This window comes from Pungitius pungitius, chromosome 8 (assembly GCF_949316345.1).
Source record: "Pungitius pungitius chromosome 8, fPunPun2.1, whole genome shotgun sequence".
Lineage (NCBI taxonomy): Eukaryota > Metazoa > Chordata > Actinopteri > Perciformes > Gasterosteidae > Pungitius > Pungitius pungitius.
The window spans coordinates 16,863,527-16,889,944 of record NC_084907.1 but is presented as its reverse complement, the minus strand read 5'-3'; the positions used below and the strand labels follow the sequence as shown (position 1 = coordinate 16,889,944).

Sequence of the window (26,418 nt, the reverse complement as noted above, 5' to 3'; positions counted from 1 at the left end):
GTGAAAGAGGCTCTATCTAATAACTTCCCCATGAGGAAGAGGAGGGTTAGAGGGGCTGAAGTGGAGCCAAAGCAAAGGGGAAGGGCCTGACATCAACAAGTCCAAAACAGCTGCCCCTTTCTCGCCCGTGGAGGGAGAGAGAGAGAGAGAGAGAGGGAGGAAGAGGGGAAGAGTGGAGGGTCTGTAAGGGTGCAGTGGGAGAGAGCGGCGCATGAGACATTTGAGGGTCTGTAGAGACGAGACGAAGGTATTGGCAAGTGGAAAGGGGGGGGGAGGGAAGAGAGAGGTGGTGAGTGTATGCTTACATGCTCTGCTCAGTGAGCACAACCAGGGGAGCAAGGGACGGGGAAAAGTAAGGAGAGGAGGGGGTCTGTGCTTGGTGACACTTTTTTTGGAGGGGTGAAAGAGGTATTGTAAGAGGAGAAGGGGGGGGGGTCATCTGGAGTGGGTTTCAAGGAAGCACGGGCTGTCAGAGAGGGGCAGAGGTGTGAGGAGTCACTGGGGGAGAAGGAACATGTTGGAGAAACCCAAGCAGGCCCAAAACATGCAGCGCTGAGAGGAGGAGGAGAAGAAGAAGGAAGGAAGGAAGAGGAGAAGAAGGGCACCTTCTGGAGCAAAGCCCTCGTGTGGAAGGCTTAGGAGGGGAGAAGAGTTGAGGGAAACCTCAGACCCGAGGCTAAAGAGAGCGCCTGCTGGAAGCATGGGGTGCGTCCACAGCGCGAGCAGCGGCAGCGTGCAGACACGTGCAGCCGATACACAGGACACAGGAGGAATCTGCACGGAGGCCGAGCCCGACGTGCATCCTGACATCCGGCAGCTGGCTGAGGTAAGGGGCTACCTGCTCCTCAGGGAACTGCAAACATTCTGCTTGTGCCTTGGTCTATGGTCATCATCTGGTGTGTGTCGAGTCCATCGGGCGCTGAAGCAACAAAGCCCTTGTGCGTTTGGTTGTACATTTCTGCTTCAGTTGTTTCATTTAGTGATAGATGCTGCTCAGTGGTTTATTGATCTGCTACATGGACCACATACACTCACCGGCCACTTTATTAGGTACCCCATGCTAGTAACGGGTTGGACCCCCTTTTGCCTTCAGAACTGCCTCAATTCTTCGTGGCATAGATTCAACAAGGTGCTGGAAGCATTCCTCAGGGAGTTTGGTCCATATTGACATGATGGCATCACACAGTTGCCGCAGATTTGTCGGCTGCACATCCATGATGCGAATCTCCCGTTCCACCACATCCCAAAGACGCTCTATTGGATTGAGATCTGGTGATTGTGGAGGCCATTTGAGTACAGCGAACTCATTGTCATGTTCAAGGAACCAGTCTGAGATGATTCCAGCTTTATGACATGGCGCATTATCCTGCTGAAAGTAGCCATCAGAAGTTGGGTACATTGTGGTCATAAAGGGATGGACATGGTCAGCAACAATACTCAGGTAGGCTGTGGCGTTGCAACGATGCTCAATTGGTACCAAGGGGCCCAAAGAGTGCCAAGAAAATATTCCCCACACCATGACACCACCACCACCAGCCTGAACCGTTGATACAAGGCAGGATGGATCCATGCTTTCATGTTGTAGACGCCAAATTCTGACCCTACCATCCGAATGTCGCAGCAGAAATCGAGACTCATCAGACCAGGCAACGTTTTTCCAATCTTCTATTGTCCAATTTCGATGAGCTTGTGCAAATTGTAGCCTCAGTTTCCTGTTCTTAGCTGAAAGGAGTGGCACCCGGTGTGGTCTTCTGCTGCTGTAGCCCATCTGCCTCAAAGTTCGACGTACTGTGCGTTCAGAGATGCTCTTATGCCCACCTTGGTTGTAACGGGTGGTTATTTGAGTCACTGTTGCCCTTCTATCAGCTCGAACCAGTCTGGCCATTCTCCTCTGACCTCTGGCATCAACAAGGCATTTCCGCCCACAGAACTGCCGCTCACTGGATGTTTTTTCTTTTTCGGACCATTCTCTGTAAACCCTAGAGATGGTTGTGCGTGAAAATCCCAGTAGATTAGCAGTGTCTGAAATACTCAGACCAGCCCTTCTGGCACCAACAATCATGCCACGTTCAAAGTCACTCAAATCACCTTTCTTCCCCATACTGATGCTCGGTTTGAACTGCAGGAGATTGTCTTGACAATGTCTACATGCCTAAATGCACTGAGTTGCCGCCATGTGATTGGCTGCTTAGAAATTAAGTGTTAACGAGCAGTTGGACTGGTGTACCTAATAAAGTGGCCGGTGAGTGTATATATATACATATATATATATGTATATATATATGTATATATAAGGAATAGCACCGACGTGTTCAGATTCCATGACACCAAAGCAGTTCTCTCCTCCTGTGGTGTTGCCAACATTAAATGGAATAGAAGCTCCTTGTGCATCACAGGCTTGCATACCAAAGGATGAACATGTGTTTAGCCGGTCCCTGCATCAGACACACACACACACACACACACACACACACACACACTAATATAATGTGAATGAGATTTGTCCAAAGTTGAATTTGTCCGTAATGTGGCTCCATTGGCGTGGAACGATGAAAATAGATACAGGGGCTGCTGGACGATCCATTTGATTCCTGTTAATCATCTCTGTGAGGTCAAAGTTCAAGAGGAAGTGGTATGGGTTACTGTTAAGCTGCAACTTGCCGTCCGCCTGGCTGCTGACTCTATTTAGGAACATCTATGGATTTAGGAGCAAGCCACAGGAGGACTTTTACAGAGACCAAAATAAAACGGGTCTGTTGCTTTAGCACCGTGGCTATCCACCAGAATGTGTGTGTTCCCCCATTTCAAAGTGCATCACTCACTCTCTGGCATGATGTTTGTCAGACTGACGCATAAACCGAAAGAAAATGAATTCAATTTATGTTGCTGCGAGCTGCTGCACAGGGAACTTCTGGATCATGCTGCAACAAAAAAAAAACATTACTCAGATCACATTGGGCCTCAAATCCCTTAAAGCCCTGATTGTGTGTGTGTGTGTGAGAGTGTGTGAGGGAGTGTGTCTGACCATGCCAAATTATGATAACATAGTCCCAACTGAATGGGTGGACTCCGCAATGGATAGCAATGAAATATGTCATACAGGCAACCGTCCAGGAGTTGGACTCCATGTTGTTTGTAGCATCTGTCTGACTTTTCTCTGTCTCTCGTCCTCACACACACAAACAAACACTCGTTCCCGCACCTATTTTCGGCTTTTTTTGTGGCTGTTTCGAGGCGACAGCCCCTCTCATGCAGGTTATAAATACTCTGCCAGAACTAAAGCATACCCCCAGCTCGCCACCTGCTCCCGTCCCTTCCTGCGTGGATCGTCTCTTGTGTGCGTGCGTGTGTGTGTGTGTGTGTGTGTGTGTGTGTGTGTGTGTGTCGGTATGTCAACACTCGTGAGGTGTCACTGAAAAAAACCCTCATGCACAACTGAGGAATTTAGTGCGGTGGGGGGGGGCACACTGTACGCTGTATTTATTTACAGTGTATGCGTGTGGGTAATACAGCTTTCAGTTTAAAATTATGAATGGATTGGGGAAAAAATAACATTTTTGGGGTGCGTTCAGCCAGAAAACTCAATTTTAGATGTTAGAGTTGTTTTGGAATAACATCCTTAAAAAGGTTAATACTCAAAAATAAAACGCCCAGGCAGTGAGGATTCAGTTCCGCTTCTGATGGTGCCTGACTCTCTCCTTTGGTCCAAGTTAGAAGTGCAAGTTCTGTGGGTTCTCTCCAGTGGCCCGACATGCTTAGAAAATGACATAGGCCCTGGCTGCAGAAATCCAAATGGGGTGGGGTTCTTTAATACTGCAATGCATTACTGCTTATACCCATGGGAGCCTCTGTAGACTGAACGGCCACCTCCAGATTCTCAAGTGTCTGTTCTCTTGCATCAGAAGTGCATTAATGTTATAAACACTTATGCAGTTCATATTCAGTTGAAATTGAAACATTTTTGAGGGTTTAAAATGCTCAATATGATAAAGCATGTGATGAATATATATTGTGATTAAATTGAATCCTTGAGTGCTTAATGCTTCTAAGGTTGTGTCCTTGATTAATGTTGCTCACTCCTTGTACTGTTGGCTAATGTCCCGGTAGAGGGAACCAAAAACAACTAGGCTCCTTTTGAGGGAACCTAGTGGTAAAATTAAAAGGACCTCATGTTAAAAGGCGGCCCCCATGACGTGAGAGTTGAGAGCAATTTGCTTTGTTAGTTATACATTGAATGGTTGCTCTTTTTTCCCATTTGTCACATTAAATGTTACATCAATTAAAGTATTAACTCACCAACATATGAACACAACTTTGGTAAACTATGCTGTGATGAAACTTAGTTTCTATAAACTAAAAAACTCTAAGTTTTCACTTTTTAAATTCTTGATGCATTCTTGTGGATTAAGATACATTTCCCTTATTTTAAGGACATATCTCTAGTTTCAGCAAAGCCAACATAACAAGGTAATTTAAATGTTTGTTAGACTGCTCTCTGTCCACAAGGTGGTGCTGTTGACTCACCCTGCGATGATGATGGTGTAAAAAAAGACATGGAAATGAGGAAAATGTGTTAAGCCACAATTTCCCTTTAAAGAATGAATGTACCTCGAAGGAGAAGAAACTGTACTCAGAAGAACTAAGTGATAAACCAGTCCAGTGTCAGCGTCACTACAGCTTGGCTCTGATTTGCAGCCAAAAACATCAATAGGCTGCTTCTTATTATTTTTCAACAAGATACCGAATATTTAGATTTGATGTTGATATTTCAGGTATTGATGTATCGGATCCTAATTTTATATCTTTGGAGAAATATGATAATGTAGTTTTTTGTTTTGTTTACAGAATTCTTCTTTACGTGTGAACAATGGGTTTCTGATAATAGCATTTATGCACTCACTTACACACACTGCCACACTCAGACACAGCTTCAACACATTCTGGGGATTCCATTGTTTACGGCTTCCATTCATCACAACAGCAGAGGACATCTGCCAATAGTTCAATGTTACTGTGCTGCTATAAGATCAATACATACAGCATGCGGCTAATGTGTCCCACTCGGGCCTGTGAGCTTGAACAGGAAAGGTCAGTGATCCAAATAAAACCCGTTTTTTTTCACTATTTATTTTGTCATGGAATTAGATGGGAAGAGTAACCAATCTATTTCTAGAATGGATGCACTAGTGCACTAGTTATACGTTATCCCTTTTATTTGCTAATGCTAACTGGAAGTCATCTTCCCGCCTTTACAATGAAAACACAGTCCAGTCTTCATGACGGCAGAACTTCACATTACACGTGTTATGGTTTGGGGTTTTGTTGAGGGCATTGTTCATAAAATAACCATCTATAACTGTCTACAGTGGCTGACAGGATCCAACTGTTTCTGTGGTCATTACTTGAATGCCCTAATTTGTTGGATGCATAATTAAAGAAAGCAACTGGAGATAACTAATGCTTTACAACAAGGGCTTTACATAAAAGCAGAAACCGTCAGCCAATAGATAACTGGAAAGCATTCACATGGAGAAGCATCTCTCATATTGTGTGGATTAGTTTTATCGTGCGTTGTGAAGTTCAGTCGGAGTGAATCAGATGCATTTAACTTCATATTAGTAAGCACACAAAGCTCAGGGCACGACTGAAACATTAATTATGCATTTGGAGTCATAAAGGATTTAGACTGTCTCCTCGGGAGAAAGTGGCTGTTTTATACAGCATTGTGGTTAATAGAAGGAGTTTCCTTCCACTCTCTCAGTCAATAAAAAAGGGTTTTAGAGTGTTAGTCCAGGCTGGTTTACATGTACCTTCATCTTCCGGAGTTGAACTCAATGCACCCCCCCCCCCACCCCCCTCCCCTGTGGAAAAATCCAGGCATCGGAAAAAGTCTGAGATTCTTGGGAGAATATGTTTTTTCAAGACCAGAAAATGCAGTCATTTGACTGGAAAAATGTTTGTTTGTGGCTCTCCACCTCTCCTGTTGCCTTTTGCACATATCCATGAACACACACACACACACACACACACACACACACACACACACACAAACACAGACACACACTGTGATGTTTCTGTGTAACCTCCTCATCCTCATTTCAAGGAAAGTTTAAAGTGTTTTAAGTGTCGCATGCCAAAGGACATTTTGTGTTTACTTCTACAGAATCAGCTTTATTTTCATATCTCGTCTGTCATTTGAATTAATTTTGTTATTTTAAATCATTAAGTTCATTTAGGGAATTCTTAGTACATAAAAACCTTTAGCCAATCATCTTAAACAGCCTCAAAACTTTTCTTAAAAAAGACATGACGGGCGAGTAGCTTTGCAACTACTGTCTATGTTGTGCTTGAATAATCCTGGCATCAGCATGAAGGTAACACATGTGAGATTGCTGATTTTTAAGCATCAGCTTATATAAATACCGGGTCGGATTCAATTGACTCACAGAATAAATGGCAGATTTAATCTCCGACAAACTGAATGACACTTCACAATCCTGCAGGCATCAGCACACCATGTCACAACGTTGGAACATAGCTTTTCCTCCGACTGATGCTATTTAATTGAAGCCGATGTTTTCGAAAAAGGCATGTAGAGGCGGATTCATCAAATTGACCCTTTTGTGACATTTGAGTACCATCTGTGCCGTTTGTTCTCAGGTAACTTTACGAGTCAGTCAAGTTAATGCACATTTTCGTACCTTTACACATGCTCCCATGTGGATGCAATGCGTGTTTTGATGGCTAAAGCCTCCGGGATGAGAGCAGCATGCAATCCTGATTCATCCACCAGATAGACACAGAGGATCCTGTTTTCATGTGTCCATCTATTTAATTCCATGTATCCCAGCACATTAGAGGAGGGTGGCAGCGCAGGACGCCGCTCACGTCGTCTAATCCGCCCCACGGACTGAGACAGAATGAGGACAAGTTAGAAGACGAGACAACAGGATTCCTCAAAGCGCAGCGCCATATGACAGGAGTTTATAGTGTTGAAGCTGAATGTGCACATCAGGTAGGGCATCAGTGCCCATGCTGGTGTGTCACCGAACCAGCACACATCTGCTGTGACAGCAGAGAGAGGGGACAGTGACCTTCCAATGCTGAGATAAAACGCTTGAGACACAAGGGGAAACTCAAGCTGAACGTTTTACAACCACACATGCATCCGTACGGTGTCACTCTCCTCCTCTTCACTCATTTTGTTGGATTGTGCGCCTGCAGCTCGTCAAAACCGCGGGCCACACCTTCACAGAGAAGAGCTTCAAGAGGAAACGGGCGTGCGACGTGTGCAAGCAGAACATCGACAACCCCGGGGCCTTCTGCAAGGGTGAGTCCACGTCTCCGTCAGTTCAGCCAGGGGAGCCAAGTGACAAGCGCCGGGCGCGCACCTATGGATCTCACGCCGGGTCCCCCGGTCTATCTCTCAATGCTCCAATGCCCACTGCCCGAATAATTTGCGCGCTCTCCTTTCTGTGTGCAGAGTGCAAGGTTGCAGTTCACAAGACGTGTGAAGCCAAGGTAAGCGGAGCGTTCCCACATTCGACCTTCCACCTGGCCACAGCAAATTGTGCTCCTGTGTCAGATGTGAGCTTTAAGTGGACTAAGCCATGTGCACTGACCTAGATGTCTGTTTTAAGAGGGCCACCTGCAGCTCCCCCCCCTCCCCTCCCCCCCCCCCCCCCCCCCCCCCACAACCCTGAACTGCAACCAGCCAGGTTGCTATGCGTCAGTCAGTCATGCGTTATCGTGGCATCGCAGGAGCCACTGTCCTCCGTAACCCTGGAGGTCTCAGGGAAGTCTCTATAATACAACAATTCCATTATAATGATACATTTATAAAAGTCGAGTTAGCTTTGTCTGTGAGAATTGCTCTGAGGCTGAACATAAGTGGCCAGTAGTCTGTGAGCTGTGACCTACCCGTGAGGTTGTAATAAACAGGCTGGGGACAACCGGAAGCTGCTTGTTTTATCCTCCAACGGCGGGGTTTGCTGAAAGCAGAAAGAGAGAACTGTGGTGGAGGCTTTCAATCATTAAGCAGGAGAAGCATTGTTATTCTGTTGAATTCACTCGCTGCGTCTCTGAAAGCCCTGAAAAGAAATATCTACTTATAGAGCGGACTTATCACGTATGTATGGAAGGCTCCAATACGATGCAGTAAATAATATGTTGTTCTGTCAATAAATTCATCTTTTGTTAGGGGTTTAAATGGTATTAATGAGGCTTGATAAAAAAACAGTGGAAGCCATATGAACGGCATTGAAAACAGTGAAAGGATCTGTTATCATTAAAAAATGTCTCTTTTAAACATAAAGGTCCTACGTGAGGTTTGTGAAGTATATAACATCAAATCAAATCAAATTTATTTCCTAAATTCTCCAAAACATTTGAATGCATCAGTGGTAAAAGAGAGGTCTTAGCGCTGCTGTCACACAAGGTCAAATTAATCAGAAAGGAGTCCTTAAGACTGCTATGCAAAGGACTGTGTTTTTAACAAGGACACTCATCTATATATTTTTTAGTGGATTATTTTATTATGAGAGGATTTTTGCCCCGAGTGAGACGGGAGCCTTCTCTCTCTCTCTCTCTCTCTCTCTCTCTCTCTCTCTCTCTCTCTCTCTCTCTCTCTCTCCCCCCCCCCCCCCCCCTCTCTCTCTCTCTCTCTCTCTCTCTCTCACTCTCTCTCTCCACAGATTATGTCAGACCAGAGTAGCTGCCTCTGCTCTCTCGGGACTCAGCTCACAGCAGCTCAGTGTCACACAGCACGGAGTGAGCTCATGACCCTGCTGCTGTAACCGGGCTGCTGTCCAACAGTCCAGAACACTCCCGAGAAAAAACTCTCGATTTCAAATCTATTTCTCAGATCGTCAGTCGTCAAGGCAACTCAAATTTAGTGGGATTTATGAAGTGGGGGCGGTGGTGCCTTCCTGCCCTTTCCTGCTCCAACACACACACACACTGTAACAGTGTAAAGCCGGGCACTGCCAGCTGTTGTGCCTTTGCGGCATGTATTAGAAGAGGATTATTATTTTTGTCATGCACGTCCCCCTGGTCACCACAGCGACAGACAAAAACAGCTCTGGTTGGCTGCAGGAGACGTCAGGCGCCGTGGACAAGAGTGGACATCGTCACACGGGACGATGATCATTCTGGTTAGGAGAAAGCTGAGTGGGTAAATATAGAAAATAACGAGAGTGCCGCAGATGCCTGCCAGTGAGTGATCGTGCGGGGGGGGGGGGGGGGAGGGGGGGGGGTGCAAATAAGTGAGAGGCAGCTGGGGAGGCCGACTGTGTGTAATCCGTCCTGTTTGGGGGCATTCATAAGTAAAGGGGAACATTGGGTCAGGGCTACGAATTGCTCTTGGCTTCATGTCCCCACTGCATATTTATACGTGCTTTCTCAAAAGTCAACATAGTGCTGCTTTTTTTTTTTGGTTCATTCTTTCATCTCTTGCGTCTGACTGTCATCATCTTTGTTACCTTTCATCTGCGTTAGATTTCTCCTGTTTCTGATGGCCACAGTAAAAGCTTCTCTCAACTTTTCAACGCTTTCATCAGCTCCGAATCATCTCCATAACACTGACTCCAAGGCTGTTGTCTATTGTTTATTCACTGCGCAGTCCATCTACTCCTGCCTCTTTGTCCTGCCGCCACTTGTCATCTCTCTCTCTCAGCCTCAGGCCTCTGGGGAGGTCACTGGACATTGGCACTCTGCAGGGCTGCCCGTCCCCCCCCCCCACGTTGTGCATTGATGTGTGTTTGTGCGCGCGTGTGCACGTGCAAGGGAGAGCACTTGCACAGACAACGTGCTTTACTGTCTCTGTGCATGTGACGCAGGCATAGCGAGAGGGGAAAAGCTAAGTTGCATGTGCTGCTAGCACAGTGGGAGTGTGTGTGTGTGTGTGTGTTAGAGGAGGGAGGGAGGCAGAGGGAGTCAGTGAGAGAGAGGGAGAGAGACGGGGAGGTGTGGCGTATCCCACTCTACAGACAGGACTGCTCAGAGGCAGAGGGGAAGACTGAAGCTGCTTGTTCAGAGGTAAAAACGCTCTCTGTATTTCCTGAGTACAGCTTTGGGTTTAGTGGGTTCTTGTGTATTCTGCACACGAGTTTGGACTCATTTCTGTTTTTTTCTTTTCTTCTATTGAGCAGAGGTCTGAAAACCTTAAAGCCTCTTCATGGTGTTTGCTCTGATAATGCGGCATGTGATGCATGTGTGCACATGATTCCATTAAGGAGCAAAGGAGCTCTAGCTTCGCCCATGAAAAAGGATTTCAAGTGCAGGGAATATAAGCAGAGACTTCTGCTGTGACCTACAAAAAAATACACAGATTTTAATTTTTAATATTCGAGAGTGAACCATTTACTTTTTAATGAGATAGTTCAGTGCGCAGGTTAGCAAATGACAGAAACTGTGCTAAAACCCGTTCTATATGCTATTATACGTGCTTGTAGATGTAAAATATTGTAAAATGTACACGATAGATTAGATGTGTTTGAGGACATCTGCACACACCAGCGTGCATTAATATGTATGCACAACTTTTCCTACTTTCAACACTCATTGCATGCTCTGCGTAACCTGTGTTGAATGCAATTTCCCACAGTGTCTATCTACAGAAGGACATCTGTCTACCTCAACACTGTGCATACTTGTCTGTGCATCATCCCGTGACCAAAGCGCAACTGACAGACAAATGTATCAATGCCACGCTAAGCTGTCCAAACACAATCGGATGGATCATAATGTTGTGCGGTGAAATACAGATGGTTGCTGTGTTTATCACACGCCACACACACCAGCTGTGTCTGCTAATGTTCTATCTGATGTATGAGTTGCTATAGCAATTATGATACTTGATGGTAAATGTGTTTGTGTAATAAGCAAGTGTTACACAGTGTTGTTGTCCTTATTAGTGGAAGTCAAACAAAAATACCTACCATGCATTTCATGTTACTTATAGGGCGCCATTAATGCCGTTATCAATGTATCTGCAGTGTGCTCATGTCAACTCATTTATATGTCTACAGCTCTTGTCCAGAAGTTGTGAACTTTTCTCCTAATGAGCATCCTGTTTCTCCTGGCTCTTGTGTTCTGTTTGTGTCTCACCCCGGGACACCGGGGGGGAAACGCTGTCCTTTGGCTGCTCCACGTGTCATGGCACATCAATTGGAGGGTAGAAAATGCTTTAAGTCGATACAGACGGTGAACTCAGCGGGATGGCGGTTGAAGTGGATCTATCCTGTTAGATGAGCATCTGTGTTACTTTGTTAAAGTGGTCACATTGTTGCTACTATTTATAGTCATTATGGTGCACTGTGTACCAATAATTATCATGGTTAATTTCATTTTACTGCATTGCTAGTCTTATCTATAAATAGGTATTACAGGGACAGGGTGCACAAGCACACACAGATGCATGGACTGTGTTTGCATGGACACGTTGCCTTTAATTTCCTTAGTGACAAAGCCAAGCAGACTTGTTTATTAACTACAGATTTAGGCACCTCTAATGTTATTGGGAATGGCTTAAAAACAATCCGAGCTTACTTGAGCAGCATTTTACAGTATATTTGATTGATACTATAGTCATACGTTGGATCAGAAGTTTGTGATGAAGTCTCATTCTTATTTTTTCAATAATGGATGTTGGGGGGAAAAAAACAAAGCATGTTGCCATGATGCATTAAGACACAGAGTTTAATACAGACTTATTGTCGGGTCTCTTGAGAATGTCAGTTCTGCTGCTGCCTGAATGGCAACTGGATTTGTGAGATGACTGTTGGATAAATAGACAAAATAAGCCTTTAAGTGTTCTGATGGACATATGATCTAAAATAAGGAGCTCTGTCAAAATAGCTCAGTGAAATCACTCTGCTGCATGTCATTGGTCAGCGTGTTCAGCTGTTGACGTCTCTCTCTCTCCGGCACTCGCTCTCGCTGTCTGACGCGCCCTTCGGTTTGCCTCTCCCCTTCTTAACATCTTCCCGATGCCTTTTTCTCCCCCTCTAAGCTCTGTCCACAGCTCCACTGCCTGGACAGTTTTTTGTGTTTTTTGGTTTGAGTTGTGCAACCTCTTGCTCCCTTCTTCTCCAGGGACGGTGAGTGAGTGACTTGCCCCCCGGGTATGAGTGATGCTTATCGTGGTGTCATCTGATGGCAGTGATGAATGTGGTTATCTTGTAGATAAGAAACGCAGTGTGAGGTGGGAGGACAGGGGTGTGGTAAACGAGAGTAAACGGACGAAAGGCAGAGCGATTATGAACCCTCCTAAATAACGGCCACTCCTAAAGTTGCCTTGTGGAAATGTTGGTGAAATGGAAACAAGTCGTGAGCAAAAAAAAACAAAGTTAGATTTACGTGGACTTGGGCCTTAACTGTCTCTTTGTGGGACTGTGGCACCTGGAATAAGTCACGGACACTTTGCTTTTCCACTATCGAACGGTGAGGCTTACTCACTTCTCCCTCTCCAGAAAGCTATGAAACTCACTTTCTCCTGGACAGCAGGCCGCCGCCCGTGTCTCAGCAGCAACGTTTCTCTGCAGCTTCCCTAGAAGTGACTCTGCTGCTCTCTCTGCAGGTTCTCTCTGTTGGGACACCGCTCACTCTAAGAGGAATAAAGATTCAAGTTAAACAGTCTCTTTGCTGTGAAGCAGCCAAAAAGTCAGGATTCACTCTTAAGATTCAGTATAGATTATTGATGTATCAGATGTATATGTCGAGTAGTGAGTAGAAACTAGGGATAGGGCTTTATTGACACGAATGGACTTGTGAAGTAAGTTTTCATAACTGTTTAACCACATGAAATAAAAAAGGTTTTCTGTTTTTGTTGTTGAATGAGCTGTTTGAATACATAGTGGGTCCTCTACACCAGTGATTCTCAACTAGTGGGTCGCGGACCCGTTTTTAATGGGTTGCGGGCGGGCCTTTGCATGTGAAAAAAAAAATTAGAATAAAAAAATAAAAAATTCATCCTGTGATTTTATTTTGAAGGGACTTTTTTAATGCAGCGGAGTGTCGTTTTTTTGCCAGCTCGTCCATCCATATTTTCAGCAGCGTGTGCAGAGTTTGGGTCAAACCATTCTGATATGGGGGAGACATTGAGTTTTTAGGATAATTAAGCATCCTGAATATAAAATTCAGCTTATGAACTTGATTTTGAATAAATTTGAGATGTTGAGAATGTTTCTCGATTTGAGTCGCGGCTTGTCATTAAGGGGTGATGGTGGATCCCGGAGGCAGACCAGTTGAGAACCACTGCTCTACACCAAAGAAAGAAAATTCTCATGACGGTGGCGCCGGCAGCAACTTGGCTTAACTCAACTAGGCTTAATTTAAAACTGGAAAAAGGTGTCCATTTACCTACCAGCACCTTTGAACTGCAACGTGTAAATAAGTATGTTTAATAGGATGGTGGAGGAAGCATTTTAAGAGCTATGAACAAAGTGAAGCAAGGTGTTTCCAGTCCGAGTGGCTGCATGCGATAGCGGATCCTATCCCTGCAAAGAAGCACGCTCCTATTTAAGAAGCCGAAACCAGAGAATGGTTTTCAAGTTTGCTTTAATAAATGAGCAAGGATTGTTGCCTGAAAAACAAGGCGCTGTGAAACCACCAAACGGACCAGACATCCAGTCCACTGCAGACGCAGTCAGTCGGTCTCTGAGGACGCCATTGAGTGCCGCCACTGGCACCTCCGTAAACACTAGCTGATGAACAGGACAAACTGAACCAGATGGCTGTGCTTCCAGTGGCTCCAGCGTGCAGGCCACATGCTTTAGTGAAGACCCTGAGGCTGGCAGAGCCACCAAAACACATGTGTACACTTTGCGTGCGTGCATGCATGTGTGTGTGTGTGTGTTTGTAAGTGCGTGTGCACGTGGTTGACCAGTGCTGAGTTCCTGTTGGAAACTGCTTCCTGTTGACTCTGGTTTGCATGTCAGTTCAACCTTAGTCTTCTTCAGTATGCATGTGTGTGTGCATGTGTGTGTGTGTGTGGGTATGTGTGTGCATGTTTGTGTTTACGTATATGTGCGTGTTGTCTCTGTCTCTTGCACTTTATCCACTCAACCACCATTATTAAACTTATGAGAAGACTACTCCCTTATTGCTGACTTTGATTTCCTTCCATTTTTTAGTGTGTTAATTTCTCTTTCTGATAAAGCTCCATGAGGGTCATGATGCTGCCGCCCCTTACAGTGGTAAAATACATGTATCAGTGGTCGCCTTAGTCTTTGTCGTCTTATATTGACAGTGTTGTCAACATGATGTGCCTAAGACTAAAACAAAAAAGAAAGACTAAATCAACCTTAATCAGCCTTATGATCAAATGTATATAGAGCTCAAATCAAAACTTGATCATTTATTGTAGTGCACATTATGTAAATATTGAGTTTTAGCTTAACCAACATACAACAGTAACTTATGACTTAAGTAAAAAAATAAAAACGTAGTATTGAAAATGTCCTGATGATATTGATCCTTGGTTTCTTCTATCGACATAACACTTGTGAGTGTAGATCATTGCGATTGCAGATACATGACTTGTTGACCCGTTGCCTGACACCTGTCAGCACTGGCCTCGCTCAGCCACAGAGGGCTGCTCGCCTGTCAATCAATCTCATGGAATAGTTCAAAGGTTATAGGTTGACAGAGGTGTGACCTGTCAAGGTTTACAGTCAGAGCCTGTAAATAAGCTGCAACACTGACTTTTGTCAGCTAATTTTCCTTTAGTTAAGTTGAATTTATCAATGTGTTTCTTGATTATTCAATACAATTTCACTTTTTCATCACGAGACCATTAAATGAGTCAGAAAGATGCACAGATGCACAGATATGGACGTTTTTAGTAGCTTCAGGGTCAACTGTTATCCTCATACATAACGGTCCAAAGGTAATGACTATAGCCGGTTTGAGTCATCTCCGCTTCCCTCTGAATATTTCTCTGTGTATACATGTGTTTGTAGTTTTGACAATTTACCATTGGCTGCAATACAAGGACTGAGTGCCACATGCAGAGACTTCCTCCTGTAAATTGCATCCCTCTTGGTCCTCTCCTTCTTTACCACGCAAACACACTCAAATCATTTTTATTTAGTAAATCTATATATTATACTGAACCACTCTTCTGATTTAGTTGCCTGGGCAGCTCAATAAACATCATTTACACAGTGTGCAAAAGAAGAACTCAAAGAAGTCTTCTGTAGACATGTGTGCAGAAGCTTCTTCTTGCCTTTCATGAATGTCTGTTAGCGTGCACCAGTGTGTGTGTTTCTGACATCATCCCGAAGTCATCATGGTGAACGTTCAGATCTGTACTGACAGCCTCTTTTTCAAAGGAGCTGCAGCAGATAAAGACTGATAAAATGAGAATGAACTGCATCATTCTCACCATGAGCTGTTCATCCTCTCTCCTCATCCTGTGTCCCTGTGTCCCTGCTGCTGAAGGAGGAACAAGAGCATTTAAACAAACACATGATTCGGCATGTGCTGGTTCGTTACCGGTATGTGTGTGTACATGGTTGTGTACTGAGTGCAATCATGTGCTCCTTTTCTTTCAGGTGACTCCCACTTGTACCTCAGCGCCCGACCTGGTGAGTGTGTACAAGTCGTTTAATACTATGTTATCTAAATAATCATTACAGTAGAGTTACTCTCTTCTTATGGTTTCTCAGCACGGCTCCACTAAATCTACACAACAGAAGAAGAGAGGCTCCCTACCGAGGTACCAAGGAGCTTGAATCAAACGTGCAACAACAGAAAATTATATTTTATATGTAAAATGGGTGCACAGAAATACATATACAGGGTATAATTAACTTCAAGGAACCTAATGACGCACAATGTCCAGGAGTAAAAGTATGGAAAAAGCGATGGAGGATGTGATGGAGCGTCACTACGATTTTGATCTCACCTACATCACGGAGCGAATCATCTCCGTCTTCTTCCTGCCCGACCTGGAAGAGCAGCACTACCGCAGACACCTGCAGGAAGTGGCCTCAATGCTGAAATCCAAGCACCAGGACACATTCTTGGTAAGTCATAAAACTGGATTCATACGGAATACAAACGTAAAGTTGTGATTGGTCTCATTAAATGAATAATGAAGTGACCGCTACTATTTCATGTTTTATTACATTACATTACATGTCATTTAGCTGGCGCTTTTGTCCAAAGCGACTAACAATAAGTGCATTTCAATCATAAGGATACAAACTCAAAAGAACAAGAGACAACAAAGTGCAATTTTATTAAATAAGCCGATTTACAACTTGCTATAGATAAGAGCCATTATAAGTACAATCAATGAAAGTGCTGCAATTTGTTAGTGTTTTTAGTCGAGGTGTCGTCTGAAGAGGTGTGTCTTTAGTTTGCGGCTGAAGATGTAAACGCTCTCTCGGAGTCCTGATGTCATCACGGGGCTCATTCCACCATCTGGGAGCCAGGACAGCAAAGAGTCGCGATCTCGCCGAGTGCTTTTCTCTCAGTGAGGGAGGAACAAGCAGCTTGGCAGATGCAGATCGGAGTGTGCGGGTTGGGATGTAGGGTTTCACCATGTCCTGGATGTAAACTGGTCCCGATCCATTCACAGCATGGTACGTGAGCGCCAATGTTTTGAACTGGATGCGGGCAGCCACTGGTAACCAGTGAAGAGAACGGAGGAGTGGAGTGGTGTGAGAGAATTTAGGAAGGTTGAAGACCAGTCGAGCTGCTGCATTCTGAATGAGTTGCTGAGGTTCGAATGGCGGCAGCAGGGAGACCTGCCAGGAGAGAGTTACAATAATAAAGGCGGGAGATGACAAGAGCCTAAAGTATTCTCCTGATGTTGTACAGCGTGTACCTACAGGATGGTGTTGTCGCTGTGATGTTGGCAGCCAGGGAGAGTTGTCTGTCAGGCATCACGCCGAGGTTCCTGGCAGTCAGAGTGGGCGTCAACACAGAGTTACCAAAGTTAACAGTCAGGTCCTGGGTTGATTTTCAGATGGTGAGCGGGCATCCACTGAGAGAGTCAGGCAGGCAGAGATACGTGCCTGTAGGATCTGGAGTGTCTGTAGGATCTGGTGGTTTACTGTGACAAATGCAGCAGAAAGGTCCAGAAGGATGAGGACAGAAGAGAGAGAGGCGGTTCTGACAGTGGTTGCTGACAGCAAGGAGAGCAGTTTCTGTGGAAAGGCCCGCCTTGAAGCCTGACTGGTGTTGGTCAAGGAGGCTGTTGTGGTGGAGATAAGTTTTATTAAAACAAATGAAAAAGCTTTGAGTTCATTGCTTTGACTCCTTATTTTCCAGTGATAGGGAGTATTGAACAACATATTATCTTTCTTTTCTGTATTTCTTCCTCACTTTGTGGGTGATATGTAAAAATATATTTGTGAAATAATTCATCTCTACCTTTTCCAGCTACTGAATTTATCGGAGAAGAGACATGACATCACCAGACTTAACCCAAAGGTACTAGTATTAACATCTTAACAGATTACACAAGTGAGCTCTTTTTTCCAGGAAAATGGAGCTTGGTCTCAGTTTTCTTTCCTCCTCTGCGGTTCAGGTGCAGGACTACGGCTGGCCTGATGTTCATGCCCCCCCCCTCGACAGGATTTGTGCTGTTTGTAAAGCCATGGAGACCTGGCTGACCTCTGACCCCAACAATGTGGTGGTCCTCCACTGCAAGGTGGGTGCAGCGTGAATCCACATCTGCTTGCTTTGCTGTAAATGATTCCAAACAGTGGGAAAAGCAAATCCTCATCACTTTGATCTGTGCTCTGACAGGGAAACAAAGGGAAGACGGGGGTCATTGTGGCAGCCTACATGCACTACAGCAAGATATCAGCTGGGTAAACTACATGATCATCAATCTCCTTATACCGGCATGTGTAAACATCAGTTATGAAATCTGCATTCCAGTAATGAAAAATTGTCAAAATTCTTAACCAGTTTCTGACTTTAATGTTGTGCATATATATATTGGTATAAGTGATAAATCAATATTGAAAAAATAGCATCATAGAGCCTGTTGACATAATAGAATAGTTTGCTATTTCTTCCCAACATCAGTCCAAACCATTGCTTGTGTGTTTATTACTTTTACTCAAAACTTGGTTATTGTTAATTAATTATCAACTTTGTTGTCAATAGTTTCTGTTACATGACTACTTGATTCATTTAATCCTCACCGCTCTAGGTGACTGTTGTTGTTTTTGTTGGCAAGCTTAAGCTTGAGAAAATCAAAATACCCATAAATATCCATGTCCATAAATCTTTAATAAAGATTAAAATAACTGCAAAGTCCCCAACAAGACTACCTCCAGAGACACTAATACTTCCTAATTTTTGCTTATAGAGATTTGTATTAAAGCCTTTATTAATTCAACTGTGGTTTTGTCCACAGAGCGGACCAGGCTCTCACCACTCTAGCAATGAGAAAGTTCTGTGAAGACAAAGTCTCCTCTTCCCTACAGCCCTCTCAGAACAGGTGGGACACACTCGGTGATCTTGGTGTTTCCTGCTGCTCGCCTCAGTCGCTCAATGCTTTAATAAACATAATTCCTCCCATCTCTATTTCAGGTACATCTATTACTTTGGCGGGTTGCTATCAGGCACCATCAAAATGAACAGCAGTGCCCTGTTCCTCCACCAGATCCTCATTCCATCGCTACCAAACTTCCAGGCAGGGGGAGGTCAGCTTTACACAAACTAACGTTGCATAATAGCTTGCAGTTGTGGGAATTTTCAGCAATGTTGAAGGAAAAAGCATTTGCCTGCAAACTCATTTTTCACTAACTTCTTTCTCTATCTGCAGGTTTCTATCCATTCCTGAAAATCTATCAGTCCTTGCAGCTCGTCTATACCTCAGGGGTCTAGTAAGTGCAAGGCCAGTTGTCCGGTTACTGCGTTTTCATCTCACCTCCTGCAGGCAGACTGTTTCCCTTTCCCTGTCCAACTGACAGATGTTGCCTATGCAGGCTGCTGTCTGTGTTTAGGTGTAAGCCAATCTGTGCTTATGTAAGTTAAATATTGCTTACCACTGTTGTACCCAACTGAAACGTGTTTTGACTGGTTTTATTTGTTTGAGCTGGTGTAGCCGTTTTTTTATTCAGTGTATTCATGTGTGTGTGTGCGTGTGTGTGTGTTTCCAGTGATCCTCAGAGCTCCAGGGCAAGGAAGCTGTGTGTTACTATGGAGCCAGCGCTTTTATTAAAGGGGGACATTATGGTGAGCTGAGTTTATTGTGCACTGTGTCACTAATTGGAAACCTTACATTTTTAAATTAGAAATCCAATCCCTATCTTTGCGTACAGCAGTAGTAAAAAAAATTGTTAATCTTTGATCCATTTTGTAACCTATGCTTTCAAAAGTGCTTGCTTATTTTTAATCCACTTAAGCAACACATTTTGAGATATCTGTGTTTTGGGGGGGTTCATATGACACAAGCCTCCATTGCGCATAGCTTTCTTACCTAAATACCTCTACAGGTGAAGTGCTACCATCGTCGGAGTCAAGCAGCAGAAAGGGAGGTGGTGTTTAGAGTCCAGTTTCATACCTGTACTGTCCACGGAGCCCAGCTGTGGTTTGGCAAAACTGAACTGGACCTCGCCTGCACAGGTATTAAGAGAAGCTCAACGGTTCCTTAGGAAATTCATCAAATATAGAGTAGAAGCTATTTCGGTTTTTGGACGGTCATGAATCCAATACAAAGTAAGAGGGAACAGAGAGAGAGAGTGGTGAAGGGTTTTTATGCTACATGTGCAAAAGGAAAACTACAGAATACATCACTGCTGGAGGTTGTTGGAACTATAACCAGTGCATTGCTGCACAAAGCTATATATTTCAATTGCTTTAATTGAAATTATGTTTAATTCAAAAGCTCTTTATCTTTCAGTCCATCATGGTGCGTGTGTGAGACACATGCAGTGACAGTGTCAGATTAGATGGGACAGAAAAGCTTGTAAACTGCTCAATAAGCAGCAGTCTCTTGACAGATACTCTAAGTGCTACATGCTGCCGCATGCAAACAATTTATAAATAGCACTACCCATACTCATGCATCAAAGTTAAGAAAAACTAATTTCAGATACAATTATTCGGAGTGCTATGCTCTGTTCTGATCTTTATTTATTAAGTTTGGTGTTCCCACTTCACATATTAGGAACCCTTTCTTGTGAATGTTTTTATTAGCCTGAGTAGTTACGGCTTGAGTATTTGAGTCACGGCCTTTATACTTGGCATTCTGAAGATGACAGGTTCCCTCCAGATGCTACAGTTGAGTTTATCTTCTCCAATGGGCCGGATAAAATTAAAGGTGAATATTATCAATTATTTCTAATTGCTTATCTTTCTTTGTTGCTCATGTTAATCAGCTTCATTGTGAAGTGTCTTATTCCCTAGGTCAAGAGTACCGCAAGAATGATGCCTCTGTCAAAGTGGACTACAACATCTCAGAGCCAGTGGTCAGATGGGATTCCTACGAGAATTTCAACCTGCACCACCAAGACAGCATTGAAAGTAAGAAACAAAAACACACACACACACACAAGTGTAAAGTGTGGCTTGTTGTTAAGTTATCAGACGTCACATCCCCTGCTTATTTTGGGCAGATATCTCTCATACAAGAGGCCCTCTGGACGGCAGCCTGTATGCCCAGGTGAGGAAGCGCCGTGGGCCGGGCTCGACTGCCTCAGCAGCATCACCCAACGGGTGCCTCACCAGCAGCCCAACAGTGAAGCCTCAGGCCCCCAGTCAGCCCCAGCCCATCACCAACAACCCCAACTTGAGCCACTCCTCGGTCCCCTCTGATCACCTCAAACAACCCTCTCTGACAACAATGCGTCCAGATGGAGAACACACTGACCGACCATCAATGAGAGGGGGTGGGGGAGATGGAGCCAAGGAGAAAAGAAGAGGCAAAGAGAAAGACAGAGAGACAGCGATTTTAGATGACGGAGACCCGCCAATCCCTGCAGGTCTGAGGCGAGAACACTCGTGCTGTGGTCAAGCGGGTGCAAAGTGTGGCGATGGCGGACGGGAGAGGGAGCGAGAACCCTGCCTTTCTGATGCTCATTATCTCGGCCGTTGCAATGTCACTAAAAAGAATCCAAAAAGCCAAACTCTGCCAGCCTTGCCCACCAAATCTGTGTCCCCGCCTCCTCATTCAACTCATGTAGAGATCTGCCATCGACACAGCGTCCATCCTTTACAACAGTTACCATGGGAACGTCCAGCCCCACCGCCTCCCCTGCCCTGTCTTCTCAGGCCCTGCTATCCTTATTCCAACCCTGATCACACCCACCCACACAGCCACACCCTCCCAGGGTTGAACAGACTCTGCACTGGGGAAGAGTGTCACCTCCTCCGTTATTCCAACCGCAATCCAGCCTCTCATCTCTCCCATCCGTCACTTCCCTCCAGCCCTTACAGGGAAATGTTTTTCAGCTCTCCAACACAGTCCTCTGGATGCCCCTGTCGAGACTGCACCAGCAGGCGAGAGCACCAATCAGCCTCAGTACGAGCGTTCCATCCATTGCACCCGGACCAAACAGAAAACCCACAATGGTCCCAAGGAGCCGGGATGCAACGAACAAGAGAGGCGCCTCCGCTTTGGGAAAGTGAAAATCCATGGGAGAGCGCGAGTGAGGCAGAGTTCTGGCAGTGCAAACCCGCCGAGCCTGCATTTCGCGTGTGCCACTCCACTTTGGATCAGAGTCCAAATATGGAGCCTAGATATGCCATCGGACCTCATCAAGGCTACCCTTGCCCCCAGTCTCTGATAGATGTGCGGGATGGAGCCAGCAGTGGGTACCACACCCCTCCTCAGCCCCGTCACTCCTGTCCCTGCTCTCCCTACCAGTCATCCCCAGCCGCGAGCCATGAGAGCCGGGGTTACGCCTCAGGGTACCACTCTGGATCGACCTCCCCTCTGCCCGCTAGTAGCCCCTCTCCCGTGAGAGGCAGGCTGCCTGACACTCCCTGTGGATCTGCAGACCAGCAGCACTCTGAGCATCACAAAGGTGACTGAAGAGATGGATGGATAGAGTGGGGATTGTTACTTGCTATTATTGTCTTTGCTTCATCTCATCTGGTTTTATCTCATATCTTGAAGATCACATGGCTGATGTGGAGGATGCCCAGGGTTCAGAAGGTAGGTTGGACTCCAATGGCCAGTCAAGCACCCCTGGACTGGACTCTGATCATGACTACACAATCATTGGCAGCAGCAGCCCCACACACACAGAAGACAGGTGGGTGGAAGCTGAAGCTCAGAATAGAATTACAAACATACAAATATGTAAATAATTATCTTGTTTTTTCTCCCAAACGTTTAACCTTTTTTCCTTAGTGTAACAGCTGATATCCCTCCTCAACATCATGAACCTTCTAGAGATCTCGAGTCCAGCGCAAATAGTGACCAAGCCATCACACCAATACCAAGGGAGACACAAACCCAAAGTTCCAACGTGTCCATAAACTCCACAAAACCATCAAGTGAGCAGAGTTTGAGCTCTGATGGAGAACTCGGAGAAGCCAAGATCCCAGGAAGTGCAGAGGGATCTCGCCAATCACAGACCTCAAGCTATGCCTCTGTCATCATCCCCCCAGTCCAGGTGCAACTGAATGGCTCTGCCCTTTCTAGCGACAGCTCGTCTGACTGCAGCAGAGGTGCATCCATGAAACCCTCTGGTAGTACGAGTTCTAACCCTTCCACCACTTCCCCACATTCTCCCATCGGCTCCCCGGACCTTCAGGCTTCTCTCCAGTGCTCCACATCAGCCACAGACGCTGCAGGAGAAAGTTTGACTCCGGAAAGAGACCGTTCAAATGACTCAAAACCACCGTCACCTGTTTCTGACGGATATCAAACACCAACCTTCCCCTTGGCTTCCAATTACTACCCATTACTAAACGCCCCTCATGTACCCTACACTGGGTACACAGCAATCACCATCCCCGCCGCCCAGCCACCGCTACCAGAGAAGAAACGGCTTTCCTCCACGCCGGGATACCTAAACGGACACAACGCTCTGCTGCGGGTCTCCTCAGCTCCTTCCCCTACGCACCACGTTACTTTCTGCCCTTCCTCGGGAGACCAGAGACGGGGATCTTCACTCCACAACTGTAGGGAGGAGGAGGCAGATATAAGGGTCAATGCTAAGTTTGTCCAGGACAGCTCAAAGTACTGGTACAGGCCCGGCATCTCCAGAGACCAAGGTGAGGATGATGACGGATATGCAATGTGTGTACTATTAGTACTAGTTAGTACTATTCAAGTCATAAACTTTAGTGAAACTTAACACTTGTTGCCCTCTAATGTGTCTTGTCTACCATAGCCATAGCTGTTTTGAAGGATAAAGGACCAGGGACTTTCCTTATAAGAGACAGTAACTCCTTCCAGGGCGCCTACGGTCTGGCCCTCAAAGTGGCCACACCTCCTCCTAACGCCAACATGGCTGTCAGCAAAGGTATCTGTGGTCCTGGTACTGACACATTGGCAATTCTCAAACTTGATACTTGAACCCAACATGCAATTGGTAGTAGCTAAAACCCGTGATTTCCCTATTATGATATAGGTTTTCTGTGTTTTTCATGATATCATTCAAGTCACATTGTATTCACAACAAAAAAAACACGTATTGAAATCTAATGTCAAGTATTATGTTCCTCAATAGTTGATTAATTAAATTATACTTATTATATACTTATATACTTTATACTTAAATAAGTGTACAAAATCACAGAAAACATCCAGTCTTGTGTATATGCTTTTGTTTATATATATATATATATGTATATAATGGTTTGACAAGACTGTAGATATCAAAATTGTGCCCTTTTTTGTTTATTTTTTGTACATGCGGAATTCATACCATCCTAACTTCTTACTCTCCTCTCAGGGGACCCTGTGGAGCAGCTAGTGAGACACTTCCTCATCGAGACTGGCCCACGTGGAGTGAAGATCAAGGGCTGTCAGAATGAGTCCTACTTTGGTCAGTTTTGTGGAAGACTGCAATCCATTTCCACTATGAAGCCTATTAGCTTATAGTAAGAGATTTTACTATCTGTTGATCTATTTTGTCTCTCTGTATTTGTTTCAGGAAGTTTATCTGCCCTGGTGTACCAGCATTCGATTACTCCCATATCTCTGCCATGCGCCCTTCGCGTCCCAGATAAAGGTAAAATACCTACAACACTTCAACGAATGGGAGGCCATTACAACAGCTACCGACTGCACCCTCAATCATTTTGCAGTGTCGTTATGTAACTGAAGAATATATTTCAGATCTTGTTGGGGAGCTTCAGGAGATGCAGAGTGCAACAAACACCAGCACGGCGGCTGACCTCCTCAAACAAGGAGCAGGTAGTGCATGGTTATCTGTTATTGGTGATTTTCCCCCTAAATGAACTTTCACAAAGGAGCAATGCAGTTCTTAAATTTGACCAGCAGAGATCACTCAATCATCACGTTGTCATCGCACCACGTTATGAGAGAACCCCTGTTTATGTCGACCCATATGTTCTCACCCCCCTTATGACCAAGCCTGCAACGTGCTCTACCTGAACTCCCTGGAAACCGAGTCGTTAACGGGACCTGAGGCGATCTTAAAGGCAACCAAGTGTACGTTGGCCCTGAGTCCACGTCCAGTGGCCACGGTGGTCCACTTTAAAGTGTCCTCTCAGGGCATCACTCTAACCGACAGTAAAAGAAGGTATGTCTTACCTAACAACATTACGGCGTTTTTTTATTTCAGTGGTGCGACACAGTATGTATACCACAGGTAGCTAGAAAACCTCTAGAAAAGATACTTCAAGCAAATGCCAAAGACAAACAAGACTAACCAAAAAGAATACTGTGCCCACAGGCTATTTTTCAGGAGACATTATCCAATCAACAGTGTGACATTCAGCAGTCTCAACCCACAAGACCAGAGGTGGGTCACATGGACATTGACAAAGATTTAAAAGGATTATACATCAATGCTTGTACACGTTACTGCTGAGCATCTTTGGTGAAGGCAGTAACGCCTGTGTGCCTGCTGCTGCTGCTGCTGCACAAGAGCTACCTGTATTGGCTTATGTTAAAGATGTAAGTTCTGCTTTCGGCTGCTTTTTTCGCTCTGAGAGGTGGATGTAGATCACCAGTCACTCTCCATGTCTTGGATTTCATGTTGTTAAAATGCTTTGTCTCTATCCGTGTGCCCGTGCTTCAGGTGGACTAATTCTGATAGCACGTCCAGCAGGTAAGTGCTTGCTTCACTGTGTGTGTTTTTTCTTCTTCTTTGCAAGTGACACTATACGTGCCATCATATGAGCGACTTGTACGGTGTGCTACTCTGCATGGCAGTTAACCACAATCAGACTTGTTTTTCTCTAAAATGTCCTTAGCTCGCCTGCCTTTTGACTTCTTGCGTGTCCTTTCCGCTGCAGGATGTTTGGCTTTGTGGCGAGGCAGACTGGGAGCTCCACGGAGAACGTGTGTCACCTGTTTGCAGAAATGGACCCAGAGCAGCCGGCCGTTGCCATCGTCAACTTTATCAACAAAGTCATGCTGGGTCCACAGCTACGCAGATGAGAGTGCAGGGCAATGTGCAAATCTGGACAAGTGAGGATCTGAGTGAAATGTAAACATGATTTTTTATTTCTGGCGTTGATGCAGGTGGCAGCATTGCACTTGGCGGTTTTCATAACAGGATCCAGTTCTGACGGATCATGGCTCTGTAGAGAGTTCGTTTAAGAAAAATAGTTTAATAAGCCAAAGACTGACGTTGTATCATTTGCCAAATAAGATTTAAAGAAAAGTTGTGGTTTTGGGTGTGTTTTTTTTTTGCTGTTGATTAAGTTGATCCATTTATCCAAGGTATGAAATGTTAGAGACTGTGTATTTTCATTATTTTTAATGTTTATGTTTTTAAAAACACTGTGGCATTCAACAACATCATTAACATTTTGTTCACCACGTAACTATACTAATAAAACTGTATATCCACAAATATAGTAGCATATTATGCTAAAGATACCTACAATATACAACACAAACGGATTGATCATTTAACAAATTATTTTGCAGCAACCAACTACATACGATTTAAAAATTGTGGACATCACCTAAATAATTACAAATACAAATCTTCATATCACATGTACGTTTATGATCTGTTTAGGTCCATATTTAACCAATTCATATCTATGGCATCAAGTTACATTTTAAGCCAAAGACTTCATTATTGTGTGAATATATTTTGAAAGTAAGAAAGTTTGTATCTTTTTTTAAAATCAATACATGTTTTTGTTGGTACCTTTTTGTTGTCTATGGAGCTAATACATTATTTCGATGACTTTAGCCCAATGATTTTTTTAATGTAAGAAAAGTAATATATTGTATGCCTCTGACAATGGTTTGTAGGATATTCCACATGAAATGTAAGTAATAAAATAAAA

The 26,418-nt window shown here is 44.6% G+C and overlaps 1 protein-coding gene across 4 annotated transcripts; it reads left to right on the top strand.

Moving 5' to 3' along the window:
* Positions 1 to 443: 443 nt before the first annotated feature.
* On the top strand, positions 444 to 26,418 carry LOC119194055 (tensin-2-like). 4 transcript variants are annotated; one of them, XM_037448104.2, is made up of 27 exons: positions 444 to 826; positions 7,225 to 7,330; positions 7,484 to 7,521; positions 15,555 to 15,587; positions 15,669 to 15,718; positions 15,845 to 16,028; positions 17,392 to 17,442; positions 17,540 to 17,662; positions 17,761 to 17,825; positions 18,380 to 18,463; positions 18,556 to 18,668; positions 18,791 to 18,851; positions 19,128 to 19,203; positions 19,464 to 19,593; positions 20,225 to 20,290; positions 20,377 to 20,493; positions 20,586 to 21,995; positions 22,088 to 22,226; positions 22,325 to 23,193; positions 23,313 to 23,444; positions 23,877 to 23,969; positions 24,078 to 24,155; positions 24,263 to 24,340; positions 24,521 to 24,689; positions 24,843 to 24,911; positions 25,191 to 25,220; positions 25,408 to 26,418. In XM_037448104.2, exons 1-27 carry the CDS (start codon positions 701 to 703, stop codon positions 25,550 to 25,552), a joined length of 4,635 nt encoding a protein of 1,544 aa, XP_037304001.2. In that variant the 5' UTR covers positions 444 to 700; the 3' UTR covers positions 25,553 to 26,418. The 4 variants fall into 4 exon arrangements, with proteins under 4 accessions (XP_037304001.2, XP_037304002.2, XP_062419983.1 ...); XM_037448105.2 differs by lacking the exon at positions 25,191 to 25,220; XM_062563999.1 differs by lacking the exons at positions 7,225 to 7,330; positions 7,484 to 7,521.

Bases quoted from the DNA above. Each gene is read 5' to 3' on its own strand.
- LOC119194055 (XM_037448104.2), top strand. From the start codon at position 701: ATGGGGTGCGTCCACAGCGCGAGCAGCGGCAGCGTGCAGACACGTGCA. The intron at 20,291-20,376 runs GTGAATATTATC...CTTATTCCCTAG, and splicing joins TGGGCCGGATAAAATTAAAG to GTCAAGAGTACCGCAAGAAT. The intron at 22,227-22,324 runs GTGGGTGGAAGC...TTTTTTCCTTAG, and splicing joins CCCACACACACAGAAGACAG to TGTAACAGCTGATATCCCTC.